The sequence below is a fragment of the Chamaea fasciata genome, unplaced genomic scaffold (assembly GCF_029207755.1).
Source record: "Chamaea fasciata isolate MVZ Bird 193981 ecotype frontalis unplaced genomic scaffold, bChaFas1.0.hap1 SCAF_1, whole genome shotgun sequence".
Lineage (NCBI taxonomy): Eukaryota > Metazoa > Chordata > Aves > Passeriformes > Sylviidae > Chamaea > Chamaea fasciata.
This window is the reverse complement of record NW_027094086.1, coordinates 42,798,196-42,813,010: the sequence shown is the minus strand read 5'-3', so window position 1 is coordinate 42,813,010 and position 14,815 is coordinate 42,798,196. Positions and strand designations below refer to the sequence as shown.

General features: G+C 43.8%; 1 protein-coding gene across 4 annotated transcripts in view; it reads left to right on the top strand.

The window, feature by feature from the left end:
- Positions 1-14,815, top strand: part of MAPRE2 (microtubule associated protein RP/EB family member 2) — a 98,056-nt gene that overhangs the window by 33,817 nt on the left and 49,424 nt on the right. Inside the window, exon 1 of one of the 4 annotated variants that reach the window (XM_066181741.1) lies at positions 6,850-7,013. The exons of 2 other annotated variants lie outside the window; for them this stretch is intronic. In XM_066181741.1, coding sequence (XP_066037838.1) covers positions 6,926-7,013 — 88 coding nt within the window. In that variant the 5' untranslated portion in view covers positions 6,850-6,925. Of the gene's footprint in view, positions 1-6,849; positions 7,014-14,815 lie in introns of those variants that run through there. One more of the 4 variants, XM_066181713.1, reaches the window with a different exon arrangement.

Here is a 14,815-nt window from a genome sequence, read left to right as displayed (position 1 = left end):
AGGGGAAGGTTGCATAGAAAGGGAAAAGCACGCCACTTTCTGTGTAACTTCTTGGCATTTGCTAATTTCATGGGCAACAAGACACCTTTGCTCTGAAAGAAAGTGATTTGTTGTGCACTGTAGGATCCCAAGGAAACTATAGAGTATTTTGCAGCGAGGCACTGTGTTTTTGGGCTGGGGTTTGCAATCACAGAAATTTCACTACTGGATGACTTGGCGGTGTGATTTTGATCCTGGTCAGGCATGAATGCTCAGTGGGGTTTTTTTTTTAACATTAGCTAGAGTATGTAGTACTGTTTATGCTGGCGTTTTGCTGGGTGTGGGAGGGCAGACAATTAACAGTTTCCTGGGACAAAGTAACCCCATCAAATACTAGTTTGTAAAGATCCAGTCTTTGTCAGCTGGTGAAACATTCTTAATCCAGTAAAATTTAATAGACCATCTGCTGGAACCATTACTTTCTTGTGCCAGCCTTCTCCCTTCCTCTTTGGCAGTGGTGAGCATCTTGGGTAGTTCTATATCAATTGACTGAAATGTCTTCAAAGTGTATTGCTAGCATTTTCAGTGTAGAGCAGTAAGAAGGTATATCAGAGATAGAGATTGTCCACTTCCACTCGATTTTATCATCTTTTTACTTTTTCCAGACACCCCTCCTGAGCCCCAAGAAAGCCAACAGCTGAAAATATGTAAAAAAATGCTAGACTTAGTCCTTCACATTTTCAAGCCCTTACAGTGGATATCACTGTAAACAAAAGTATCAGACACTAAAGAATTCCAAATTTTGGGTTAGTCTGGAGTTAATGGAAGTAAAAATTCCTTCTCTTTGGAACCATTCTTCACTGAAGTATTTTCTGCTCTCACGGGAGCTTTTTGTTATGTAGAAAGTACTGGATAAAAATGTTCCGGCTATTCGGCGTGAACTTCTTATGTTTTAAGTAAGGAATCCTTTGATGTATACTAAAGAATGCTTCTTTTTAAATAGGAATTTGGCAAGTTTATTCTTTAAAGCAACTGGATTTAGCTAATTGGATTTAATAAATGTCCACTAAACCAATTTATTAATTTTAATTTAAGAATTAATATTAAAAGTATACAACTAGTCTTAAAATATCTTATTCAAGGGTTTTTGAAATCCTGTTCCTGTGAACAAAAGTCCTTGTTTTGTAGACAGTTCTTGAATCTTGAATTAATCCTCTGATTTCTATTTGATTTCTACAGTAAGGTAACTATGGTCTTTCTAAAGGAAAATACTCACAGTTTGTGACTCTACAAGATATCTCTCTTTAGCCTTCTATTAATGTACTAATGGTCAGATTGGATTTGCAGCTCATAAGACTAAATTTTCAAGTATGCTCAGCAGACAAATACTCCAAGATTTATTTTATTCTTCCTCACGGGCACAGAACAATTTCTAAAATGTTAAATGTGAGCTCTGAAATATAAATATGTCTGTATATTTAAAAATAGACTTGAATTACCTCATAGGGATGTGGTCCATGCACATTGTGTAATTGGGGCAGCCCTCTCTTTTTTTTTTTCCCTCTTTATCTGTGTCCCTCCAGGGAAGGCAAATAATCAAGACTTTGCTTAAAGTGGCAACACTAGAATCCCCAAGGGTGGGAAGCTCATTCTTTGTCTACAGGATGTCTGGAGTGATAAGTAGCTGTTTTAATACAACTCATGCAATGTTTCTTTGCCCTGACAAAATTATCATTTGCTGTTTGTCGTAGTGAGTTTAAATGCCCAGAAATTTAAGGTATAGAATGAGGTGGCAGGATGGTGGTGGGACAATTTATTCAGTTCTTCATAAACAAAGAAACTCTGTAAAGTTACAGTTCTGAATTTCTACCTGAAGTGATTTTATGCCACTCTGTTTTCCTTTGGGTTGATCAGTGCTGTTGACAGTGTGTCAGCAAAATAGGAAACAGGAGTTCGGCGTAACCCAGGTAAGCTTGAAACTTACCATGCACCTCATCGTGTCTGATATATGTTTGCTGTGTTAGTGACACTGCTGTTGCTGACCACTTTATGGATGTTCCTGTGTGATATGTTGTCAAAGGTTAGACCTGTGTTCTAGTTCAGGCTGCCGCAAGCCAGTGCTCTCTAACAGACATTCAGTTGCAGATACCTCACTTGTACTTCTCACAGATATAATGCAAATCTGGATCTCCTAAATCTTCTGTTCCTAATCTGCTAAATGCAACTTTAGAAATTAGGCTGATTCTGATGCAGCCTAATTAAGTATGCTCATAGTTATACCCATCTTACTGAACCTCCTCATGCTGGGAATAAAGTATGTCAAAGTACCTTAGTAAATTGGGACTTCCTTGAACAACCAAGGTGTGCCCAAGACTTAACAGAGTAACTTTTTTTACCTCTTCCCAAACTTTCTTCCTGATTTGTTTTATTCACTTATTTTCAAATATAAACACTGTTGTCCAGCTCCTTCAGGAGAAAGAGACTCTTTCTGCAAGGATTTTTTATAAACACACACACTTGAGTGCTAGAATTAACTGATTTTAATCTGCAAAACAGAATTCTGTTAATCTTTGTTATGATAGAGGAAGACTGTGAGACTAGTTAAATTAGAAGAGCAGACTACATTGCCCAGGACTTCCACTTTCCAAAAGTTATTGCTACCTTCCAACTGTTTTCTCAAATCTAGTCACAGGGGTTTTTTCTCTCCACTGGAAAAAACTGAACTTGTGACAGGGATGTTCATGAAACTCCTCAGAAAAATTATGTACACTGCCCAAAATACTTATACTTGCATGATGTTTGCTGCAGTTTGTAGCTGGGCTCTATTCTGAGAAGACTGCAAGCAATATCACACTGATTCCTTTGTGAGCTTTAACATGGACAGAGATACCAGAGATGAGGGATGCTTGCTGGCCACTCTAGGGTTAAATGTGTTTTTCTTCGTCTCACTGCCTATTCCTCCCACCACCCCAAAGTTATCCAAGCGGTGGAGAATTTCTGCAATCATTAGTTGTATTTATAGTTTGGCTATGTCATGAAATACTCCCTAAAACTGTGTGGGTTGTTGTTTTTTTTAATCCCCTCACAAATATATCAGCAGAAGTCGCTAGCCTAGCCATCACCTCTGCTGTCAGAGGCTGTACATTGATTGCTTATCAGCATTAAAATATTTATAATTTATTTCCACATTAGCTGCCTAATATAAAATTCTGGCTCGAGTATACCTGAGGTCTTTCTAATGCTGCATTTTGGACTTTTAGAGGATTTTACTCTCAGGCATTATAAATTAGGCCCCATGGCCTTCCTACTGCAGTAAAGTGAGGCTTAGAGCAAGTAAAGAGAGAGGAACTGAAAACAAAAACTGTGAAGAGGAAGGAGGAACCAGATTTTGGAGAATGATGTTTAGGCCTACTCCAGTAAATGCTAGTATTCTCTCCCCGGTTCACCACAGCAGAAATGAAAGTACTGGAATGTGTGTGATGTGGTAGAGTGGTGCTTTTTGCATCAGCAGTACACCTGGGACTTACTGTTTGGCTAGCATGGCACGGGAGCAGGTAGTCTTCAGAGGACATGACATCTCCAACCTTGGAGATTTTCAAGATTTGGATTGATTATGATCATGTCACCAAATGTGACCTGATCTCATATTGGTGATGATCCTGCTCCAAGTGGGAGATTGGACTGGATGACCTCCATAGGTCCCTTTCAGCCATTGCTTCTGTGGTCTCAGTGCTGAAGATCTGTTATGTTAGGTTTTGTAATTCCACCCTTCGGCATTAATTGCTTCCCTGGCTCTATGCTTTGCTTAGTCAGCATATCACTCGTGAGTACCAGATTTCGGTACTTTCAGCCTACCACAGGTTGGGCTTTTTATTAACACCAAGGCTGACCTTTTATTCTTCAGGTCATTTCTCTATTTGTGTGCCTTGTGCATGTAAAAATCTGTAAAGGCAGCATAGATGTACAGTCACCTAATAACGGCAACAGGTTTCCTCCTTCTTTGAGACCTTTTAGCTTAGAATGATGGAAGTGGGAAGAAGATGCTGGTGGCTTCCAGCACGTAAAGACAGGAGTTGTGCTTGTGGGCCACACAGTGCCCAGAAACAGAGATGCAGGTAGAGGGAATGCCGTGCATATTGCACCCATATTGCACCCAAGCAATCCATACTGCACCCAGAGCCCCCCAGGCTGTGGAAGATTGACTGAAGCACACTGAAACATGCTTTCTGAAAACCAGTACCAGGCTTCTTTTGCTGATGCTTGGCTTGGACTCCATAAAGATAAGGTATTGTGCTAAGGCAGCATGTGTTCTTCAGACCTTGAGTCTTAATGCAAAGGCAAGAAGAGGTCTGAAGCAAGGCTGCCATGCTCTCCTCACCTGCCCTTCTCTTCTGTAGGTTTGTTGGTACATGTTTTAAACAGCTTTAGAGACTTCAATAAAGAAGGTTCTGTTCTTTGCCACTGGTGAAGAAATAAAAATGTTTTTACAAGTTTGGGTTGCAGAGTGTTTTACTGCTTGCTCCCTAGCAAAGCAGGTAGGGTTATGTCTGGCAGATAAAGACCTGCTATAGATTATTTTTATAATCTGTCACCACATAGCATTTCTGGCTTCTCCATGTTCTTGAGTGTTACTAAGACACTTACTGGCTTTTTTAACAGAGTAGTTTTTGTTGCTTGTTTTGTAAAATGTTTGGATGTAGCTTCCTCCAATTAGCAGATGAATGGAACATTTTTCAATGAAGTGTGCCAATTTCAAATGTCCATAGATTGGTTACTGAAAGATAAATTTGAGTATATCTGAAAACCTGGCAGAAAGTATAAGTAAAATCCCGTCTTGATGTGGAGAGGACAGTGGTAAATTGGCAGACTAACTTCAGCCTCGTTAGAGATTGCTCTAAAATGCGTGTTAATCTATACATCTGTTTTAAATCCAAGGAGATTCTCAGCAGTCCAAGTATTGTGCAGTTGATTTTATTCACCTTATAAGTTCTCTGTGAATGGTCTAGATCATGAGTATAATCATGTAAACTAAACTTTCAGTAGTGTAATTTCAGTCTGAACGATCAGGTAAAGATTAGATAAAATTTCATTAAGTCACTTTCCTTGTGCAGAAAAAAATCTGAGGTAGAAACCTAATCAAACTCATACTTCAGACCTTCCAAGTTAAAATATCAGCATGTGTCTCTGGGAACATATTAGAAATACTCACATGACTTTTGTTTGATCTACCATCTTAAAATTCTTTTTAAAAGAGTTGGATTTTGGGGCATGTATTTTTTAAGATGTTAATAGATCAGCCCAAATATTTTGCATCTAACAGCCTTGAGGTCATACAGATCTGCTTAGAGACTGTGCCTATAGCCACCCTTGTCGGTTTCGGCTTAGAGAAAACAATTTGCAAACAGCTAGACAGTATTTGTCTACTGAGGTAGAAGTGTGGATTTTGATGCACTATTGGGACATGAGGGTAGGTTTTGACCACAGGTTCAGGTCTATTCCTGACGATGACCAGCACTGATCTGTGATAATGTCAAACTTTGAAGCACATTGCTATTTAGGCAAGGGGAGATATGCAGAAATCATAGAGCTTTGCAGAGGGAAATGGACTGGGGAGGATGCAAAAACTCTTCTAGAAGAAGGGGAGGAAAAGATGAGGGTTGTGTGATTGGTGGTGCTAGCAGTGCCAGAAGTTCAGTGCCTTGGCAGGTCTCTTCCCTTCTTGTTTCTCATCCAAGGAAGAATTTAAAGGATGTGCCATCAGATTTGGGTTTTTTTTTCTGTGTAAGCCTGAGAGCAGGAGAATGCTGGAAATGTGCAATGCAGCTTGACAGGTGTTGTACTGTGCTCTCCAGTGAAGTTGTAAGAGGGGATACAGAGCTTGGTTACTTGAACATCCTGGTGCTTGGGGTGGAAATGCAGGCGGAGTAGCAGACACGTGAGCCGGAGAAAAAAGAGCATTAAATAACCAAGACCTTCGTGTGCTTTTTGATTATTAGGAGTCCATGATATTTTACATCATGTAGGCTCATGTCACTTAATGCTTATGCGCTTTAAAAATAAAGAGCTTTTAAAAATAAAGCGTTTATGAAACACAAAACCCACGCTCTGATTCTTGCGAGCTGCAGCCCGTGCGGGCGGGCTTTGTGCGGTGGGGATGTCCATAGCCCCCGGCACACCCGCGCCGACGGGAGATGCTGGGGAGAGCTGGGCGGTGTTCCCTGCTTGCGGCTCGGCGCGGTGTAACCGAGCAGCCCGGCGTGGGAGCTCCTTCAAAAGAAGGACCCTGAGCCCGACAGCTCCTTGGTGTGGGGAAAAGGCGGACGATGCTGAGGTACCGGGGCACGGAGGGTGACGATGAGGCGTCGGCCGTCGAGGTCTCGGCTGGTCGCGCACTAGCCGGGCGCACACGCGGCTGTCACAGGCGGGGGAGGGCAGGGGCACGGCGCTGTCCCCACCGGAGAGGCGGCGTTTCCGTGCCGCCCACGGGTGCAGGGACAGGCGCGGGGGCGGCGGGACCGCCGTGCGCGGCCGGGGCGTGTGCGGGGATGCCCCGGCGCTTTGTCTGTGCCTGCTCCGAGCGGGGGCCGCCGAACGGCTCGGGCCGCTCCGCCGCGGGGGCCGGCGGCTGCCCCGCGCTCCCGGGGCGAGCGGCTCTTTGTGTGGGGGCGCGGGGCGGGGCGGGCCCCTCTCTCCCCCTTCCCTGCCTTCCCTGCCCGCTGCCGTCCCCGGGCGCAGCGCGGCGCCGGCCGGTTGCCATGGCGAGGGGCGGTCACGTGTGGCGGCGGCGGCGGCGGGGCTGACGCGCGGCGGGGCGGGGCGGGCGGGCGGCAGAGTCGCGGCTGCCGCCACCTTCCGCACACCAGCAGCAGCAGCAGCGGCAGCAGCGCGGGGCTCTGCGGAGCGGCGGGAGCGCCAATGCCCGGACCGACCCAAGCCCTGTCCCCAAATGGCGAGAACAACAACGACATCATCCAGGATAACGGGACCATCATCCCCTTCAGGAAGCACACGGTGCGGGGGGAGCGCTCCTACAGGTACTGCGGGGGGGCTGCGGCGGCGCGGGGGGCGGTTGCATAAGGCGGGCGGGCTGCAGCCCCCTCCTCTCCCCCCGGCCCCGCATTGTCCGGCTGCGGAGCCCTCGGGGGATAGGCGGGATGCGTGCGGGGGCTCGCCGCGCCCGGGCGGAAGAAAGGCGGTTAAAAATGACAATTAAAAAAAAACGGGGGGGGGGAAGAAAGAGGAGGGGGGAAATAAAAAGGGAGGCAAGAACGCCCCCCGCGCAGGCAGCCAGCTCCCCTTGGAAAAGAGCCGCAGCACCTCGCTGCGGATCTCGGAGGGAGGCGGCGCCGCGCGGGAGGCGGCGGCCGCGGATGGCGGGGCGCGGGCAGCCCCTGCCCGGCCGGGAGAGCCGCACCGGGCACCGGGCAGTGCCCGCCCCCCGCACGCCGGTGTGGGGGTGACAGCCGCCCCACGCTCCTCGGGGCGGGGGTGACAGCTCTGCCGGTGCCTGCGCGGGGGAGGGCGGCACCATCCCCGCCCCCCGCTCCCCGCCTGCCCCATTTTGTGTTTATTTATCGTCTCTCGTTTGGGGGGGACACCCGTCTTTTGTCGCAGTTGTAGGCATTTTTGATGAATCGTTTGGCATGCGTTGCTGGCAGCGCTTCTGCATTAACATCTCTGACAATATGTTCCGGCAGATAAGCTCATTAAAATTGTTTGCATTGTTTGATAAGGGTCGCGGCGCAGCCCGGAACGCAACTGGTTTGATGTGCTCCTTGCTGCCGACTCGAAGGGTGATAATACGGCCGGTGGTTCCTTATGTCAATATACAGTTATTTTAAATGCTGCCTGGATGACAGCAAGCAGTGCCTCTGCAGAGAACACGCCCCTTTAAAGCTGATTTTCAAGCAGCAGGAAATGATGCTGCTCTCAAATATCTCACTAAAGTGGCGAGTTGTAAGCTCGAATACTTGAAAACAAACGTGGATGACTTGGCTTGTTTGTCTGAAGAAAATCACCCCATTTTCTCTTCTGCTGAGGAATAACGGAGCTGCCACCGGCATTTGGCCATTAATAACCTTAACAGTGAATCTCATTGTTGATCACACACTGACAGGCGAGCCTGAAATGCGCTGGAGATCCGGGTGTGTGGTTAGTTTGAATTGCACAAAATCTAGTGTGTATCTCTCTGAAACTGCTTATACTTTGTGCAGTAGAGCACCAGTGCACACATTTAACACAAAGTAGCAAAAATGCTTTTGCAAGGACCTATTTCTACTTGTAGAAAGCCTGGGGCTCTCACTTCCTATATCTAAATTTCAGCTGAGTAGTACAAGATTCTGTTTTAGGGGAAAGCTGTATTTCCATTCTGCGGCTAAGCAGAACTAATAAATAGATTTGAAATATGCATCAACCTTTAGTTATTCTGGCACATCATAGGGTACCATCAATTGCTAACTTGTTTCCTTCAGAAGAGTTCTTCGGGAAACCTCTGTTACATGGGGTTCTCCATTCTTGTTTTACAGTAGGTTTGTAGGTGTTTTTTTGCAGTCATCAACAAGTCGGTTTTCTTGTCCTTCTGCCTGTCATATCATACACTGAACTGTGTCTAGGAAAGACATTTTGTGAGGCTGCTGTGTTCAGCACATGATGGCAGGAATAACTATATCACTTGCCCAGTTTTCCAGAAATTTTGAAGATACTCAGCATCTGAATAGCCTTGCGTCCGGGGAAGTACTCCTTAGTCTTTTAAGGATTTGTATGCATTGGTATCCTTCTCTAGAGCAATATAAAGAAATACAGAACTACTGATGTTGAGTGTTACTTTGGGGCAGTAAATAAGTAATCCAATTCTGTATATTTCAGAAATAAACCTTTAATGCACAAATAAAAATTTCCACTGGGGATTTCTATTTAGGCTTTTTTTTTTTTTTTCCTTTTGGCAACTTACCATGTTCTGCAGAGTCATAACTCCCATATCTGTTGATTTCTTCTTTTCTCCAGGAGAAAGGGAGAATGATACTTAACTTGCTTCCATCTGTAGCAAAAGTCCCTTAGGAAGTAAATGTCAAGCATAACAGAAGGGAAACATTACATAAAATACATGAAGGCTAGCGAAACTTCTCCTTAGTACTGGAAAAAATGGCTTTTAACTTCCATGACAACCTTTAGTAGCTAGGCAAGTTCGGTCCTTATTCAGTGTGAGTGGCAGCAGGAGATCACTGGGGACGACAGATGAATTCCATCACTTTAGTGCCTGTTGCCAGACTGGACTGTCAGTGCCATTCCAGACTTCTGGAGCAGCTTGTACGACCTCACTATATGACACATCAAGTTGCTATGCCTCTGATTGTTGGGCTGGCTTTTTCCATCTAGGAATATGGAATAAATATGTCATTAAACACACCCTGGAGCTTGACAGCAGATGAGCAGTTGTACAAAGCTAAAACACTTCTGCATCCTGCAGCTTTGCTCCTGAGTTAACCTGCATCTACCATGTGTATAAAGGTTCAGTATTTGCCTTTCAATCCTTGTCTCCTGTAGTAGCAGAAATGCTTTCTCATTTTACAACTTTTAAAATGTTCTGTTTTGTAAATATTTTAAAACAGAACTAGTCTTTACTGGTCAGAAAAATTTGTTCATCGGGTTAGATATTCTCATACCTAAAAAACCCCTCTGCTATTTCTAATACTAGGTTTTACCAAAGATTTGATATCCAAATCCTGGAGCAGATTCAAAACCAGCTGCAGGTTGCACTCTTTTACAGACTAGGAAGCTGACATGGAAGGAGCTGCTGTAAGTTATCCACGGGGCTGAGGATGCAGCGGGGAATTGAGCCTATACCACAAGTCCCAGCCATGTGCTCTCTATGCAAAGCCACAAATAGTTTTCCCAAGTCTTCCAAAGGACATATTATATTTTGCAGACTGGGACATACAGGCCCAAGGTGTTAAGTTTCTCATCCAGCTTTACTTAGCCGGTAAATAGAAACCAGGCACTTTGGCATAAAATTTAGTCACAGGGTGATGTTACCTTTCAGAGTTAATAACTGTAATCAATCTGTATTGCTCCAGTGAAATGCTGTTTCGTGTGCTTAGGATCTGGAGACTGTTTAAAAATTGGTACTGAGGTGCCTTTTTGTTGGCCCGAAGTAGACTTTGGGTAATTTCTGAGAATGGCGTTACATTTAATGATAGTTTTACTTCCGTGTTCAAAGATGGCTGAAAAAATTCAATGAGAAACCAAATCAACAGCTGTGTGGAGATTTTTTTTAAAATAAGACATGTTTGCAGTGCTTTTTTTTCAGACTCCAGGTATCTTATGTGGTTGATCAGCTCATCATATTTTTAAAAGCTAATGTATTAAGAGTGAGTACTTCCAGGTTCAAATGGCATACCTAGTCTAAACTACCCTAAAGAGACAAACTGTTGTACCTTCCTTTACAGGATACTGTGCTTAACTTCCACTTTGTGTGCTGCTAGAATAATGTTTTGCTGGTCCTTCATTCCCTGGCTATATGTAGTGTGATACCCAGAACTTGCATAAAGCAGAGGGGAAGGGGCCGACTTCCTGATTATTTTTTTTCAAATCACTAGGCCAAAAGGAAAGAATATTTCTGTTCTAGTTTTTATCTATGAGTGTGCACCTTTCTAATATTATCTGTTTCAAATATTTGTTTATCCTAAGTGTCGTTTTCATTCTAGAAATCGTTGTTTAAGCAGATGAGTGATGGTGCTGTGCATAATAATGAAAGCTAGACAGCAGTGGTGATTTCCTCACCCACCGCTGGAAAAAGTTGTGGGGTGTTACAGAGCATGTCTGACTGCCTTTTACAGCAGTATGAGCCGATAACTTCCATGCTGAAAGTCAAGATTTACATTAAAGCAAAATCTGTTTTGGTCTTTGCCCCTCAAACTCCCAGTGAATTGCCGGATGCAGGCTGGCCCTGGGCAGCAGAGAGCATCCTTCCTTCGGCAGGAGCTGCCCCTGTCTCTGGTGACTCTGTGCCTTCCACACGTGTGGCTTTACTCAGGCTTCAAAGGGAGACAGATCTATGGCTTTGCCTTACTCTGGGCTGAAGGAATTTCTTGCTCTAAAATTAGGTTCCACTCAATGTGGTAAGCAGGTAGTTACACTGAAGAAAAAAAATGACCATTTGTGTTGATAAAATAAATATATATAGGCCCAAGCTTGAGAACTGGGAAGATGATACAGGGTAAAAGCAGTGAGTTGTCTTCTCACTTCACAGTACAGATAGGAGTGACTCCTGAAACTGTAAATGCCAGTCAAAGCAAATGCTATTAAATATATTAGTAAGTGGATCTTTATTTTCAGAGGCATTTGTTCTTGACCTAACAGTTTTATTGCAGATTATGAGAATTTTGCCCTAGATTTCATTGAAAGCAGGAAAAGGGCAATAAAAAATGTTAAAAAAAACCCCAACAAACTAACATAAATTACACCCCATAAATCTGGCCTGTGCTTTTCTAAAAGTTGTAGTTGTGATAGAGCTACAACATGTCTCTTGTCTGCCAAGCATCTGGATTGCTACAAGATAGTCTCTATAAGGGAGAAGACCATCCTGATGACTTAGAGCCAGCACCTTACTAGCCAGCATTAAAGAGGGCCCATGGCAGAAATCTTTCCTTGATTCATGTCAGCTTGGGCACCCTCTATTTTCTCTTCTTTCACTTTCATAAAGCTGTCTTCCTGTTGCTGCCACTGCTGTTCTTCTTTAATCTTGTTTTCTGCTTAGGGAGTACTCTGCTTAGAGCTGTTTTGGTGAGAATCTTCTGCTGGGCAGATCCAGCTTTCAAAAAGCACAGGGTGAAACTGTCTGAAGATAACTGGGAATCATATGTGAGTGCATGTAAAAATCTCTGAGGGTTAGGAGGGATGGCTGCTTAATACTGCATCAGTAGTTTGAAGCTGAGATAGTCCCTGCCTGCATTATTGGGATATCTCTGTTGACCTGGATTTTGATCTTCCTTGAAGGAAATGCCTTCATAGTGTTTTGGGGGCTGGAGGTATTTGTTTAAAGCAGGGGCTAAGAGGGAGGTAGCTTTTTGGGGATTGGTGAGAGAGGGGAGAAAACACTCCACAGACAGCCCAGTTTGTGTGAGCAAATTGAGGTAATTTTCAGAGAGCACGAACTCCTCAGCTTACACCCAAGTGCTCTCCCGGTGAAGGTCTGAGAACGCCTAATTTGCACCCAGCCTTCGTGGGTTTCAGAAACATCCTGTAGGTGGGAGGCTGCATTCTGGTTTTTGTTGTGTGATGTGGTTTTTTTTAAACTACCTTGTTGAGCTGCATAGCAACAGCGATGTGTTTTTGGCATATTAAGAGAAAAAGGAGCAAGTTTGGGACATGTGAGAACTGAACCTGATGTTGGCACTTTCAGAAACAGACATTTTGGCTTCTGCCTGGTGTCTTCAATCTAGTCTTCCTAGAAAACAGGCACTGAAAAATATGCTGCACTGGGAAAGAAAGGTGATTTGGAGGTGGGGCTGTGGAACAGGAGACCTTGATTAAAGCTATTTCTTTGGCTCATTTGAGGGAGATGCAGTTACCTCATCTGGACCACAGGAATGTTCTTCCAGGGGGCATACCTGGACTAATCTTTTGTGAAATAAAAATTGTTTTGGGAGCCACTAAGAAAAGAAAATGTGTGATAGGTCTACATTTCAAGCCTTGGCATTTGAATGTGTGACTCTTTAAAAATATCTTCAGAGGTTTTGGAGTTTAGTGGGGAGGTTAGTTTAATTTGACGGTCTCTTCTCCTTCCTCATGCCCAAAGTTAATTATAGCAAAGGCTTGGTAAGGAAGCAGATAAGTAGTGTGCCAGCTCTTCATTTTGGAAGTGCAACTTTCAGCCTTTGTTTGATAATTGAAAACGAGTGGTCTCGCCACATCTGTTCTCAATCCCGCCAGCTGCCGAGTGGGATGGCACGGAGGCTGTGGCGCGGTGGTAGCAGCAGCAGCAGCAGCGAGGCTCACACTGCACCGGGACAGTGTTCGGCTGCCTTCATCCTCCTCACTCCCTGAATTCTGGCCTCCAGCTAGCAGCACTGATCACTCACTTCCAGGATCAGTGCTAGGGAATGTAAATGGAAAACATCCATGTTTCTTCTGTGAGTGCTGTTAGCTGCGCGCTGTGTAGCTGTTTGGATCTTGCTCAGATCTCTGCTGCCTGACTCACTGATAAAGCATCTTCTTCGTATTGTTTCATTACAATTAGGTGGGAGGGGAAAAGGAATATCAGCTGTAAAAGTTTACTAAACATGCATTTAACTGTTGGGGTTTAAGAGTGGGTTTTTTTTATTTTTAGCACAATTCTACTGGTTTGTGCTATGAAATATTTAATTCAAGATTAAAATCTTGCCTGTGATATTTTGACAAACGTTTGTCTAGTTTTCTAGGGGTATACTAAGTTATCAAATATTTTGTAGAGAAGGCTCTGTGTACTGAAATCACACCCATTACGTGTCTCAGTTTAGCCCCTTTGAAATAATTTCTTGTTTCCCATAGAGGCCCATGATCAGCGAAGGGTGTCTTTGTGTTAAATCTGGCATTTTTGCTATGCTATCCAAACAGGAAGTGTAAACATTCATCAGTGTATCGAGACTTAAGGATGTAGCTTCCGTAGGAAATCCTACAACTGTGCCAAATCATTCTGTCTGGAGAGAAATACGCTATGCAGGTTTTACTGTTGATCTTCTAGCCTTGTGTGTGAGCACCTTGCACTGTACTGTTGCAGAGGCTTATTTTCAGTATTACGTTTCTTGGCAATTTGGAACCCTGAGAGAGATCTCAGTGGAACCCTTGGTTGAGATCTGTGCACTCCAGTTTTATCTTTTAGGAGCAACTCAAGTGTATTTTCCCCCCTACAGCAGGGTTCCCTAGTACCATACGGATTTCCTACCCAAGCAGCTGTAATTATTCAGAGATGCACATGAATGCAAATTCTTTCCTGTCACTCTGGAATGCAGTGTTGATGCTCAGAAGGGCTTGCTGGCAGTATGTATTAAACAATTTGGGGGGAATGAAAATTCATTTTAGGCAAATCTTACACAGTTGTTATGCTTCGCCTCTTAAGGTTAATCTCTGTGGAGCTGGTCCAGTAATATCATGGATAGGAAGCACTGAAATATTTGAAGTAGAATACTCATTTGTTTTACTTACAGATTCAGTGTTACACAAATCATAGCTTGTTAAAATAACTATAGAATCTATGAGTAATTGTTTGTATGGAAGTGGAACACATAACCCAGTGATATGAAAGTCCCACGGGAGCTTGTGTATACAGAAAGACCATGGTGTGTAGGAGTGCTGAGAACAGGGAAGCAGTAGTAATTGGTTGGATAGAAGGGATACATTTTCCCAAAAGGACAGCATTCAGTTGTAATTAGTCATTCTGTTGGAAACCTTGTTATGCAGAATGGTGTTTGTTATATTTTATTGAACTGAATTGTTTGGGATCCATATCACTGCTTGCCCATAATAGCGTTTCTAAGTTATACACGATGTAGATTCTGAATCAGGGTCTAAATACAGTTTTCAGTCATACTGTGCTAGTTGTCAGATTCAAGGAGGCATAAGAAATATTATCTTTTTAGTTTTTTACTTCCTTTAATATATCTGCAGTGAAGAAAGACTGAGACACCTGGGGTTACTCAGCCTGGAGAAGAGAAGGCTCCAGGGAGACCTTAGAATGACCTTCCAAGGGGGCTTGCAAGAGAGCTGGAGAGGGACTTTTTACAAGGGTGTGTAGTCGTAAGAAAAAGGGCAATTGCTTCAAACTGAGAATATGTTTAGGTTAGGTATTAAGAATAAATCC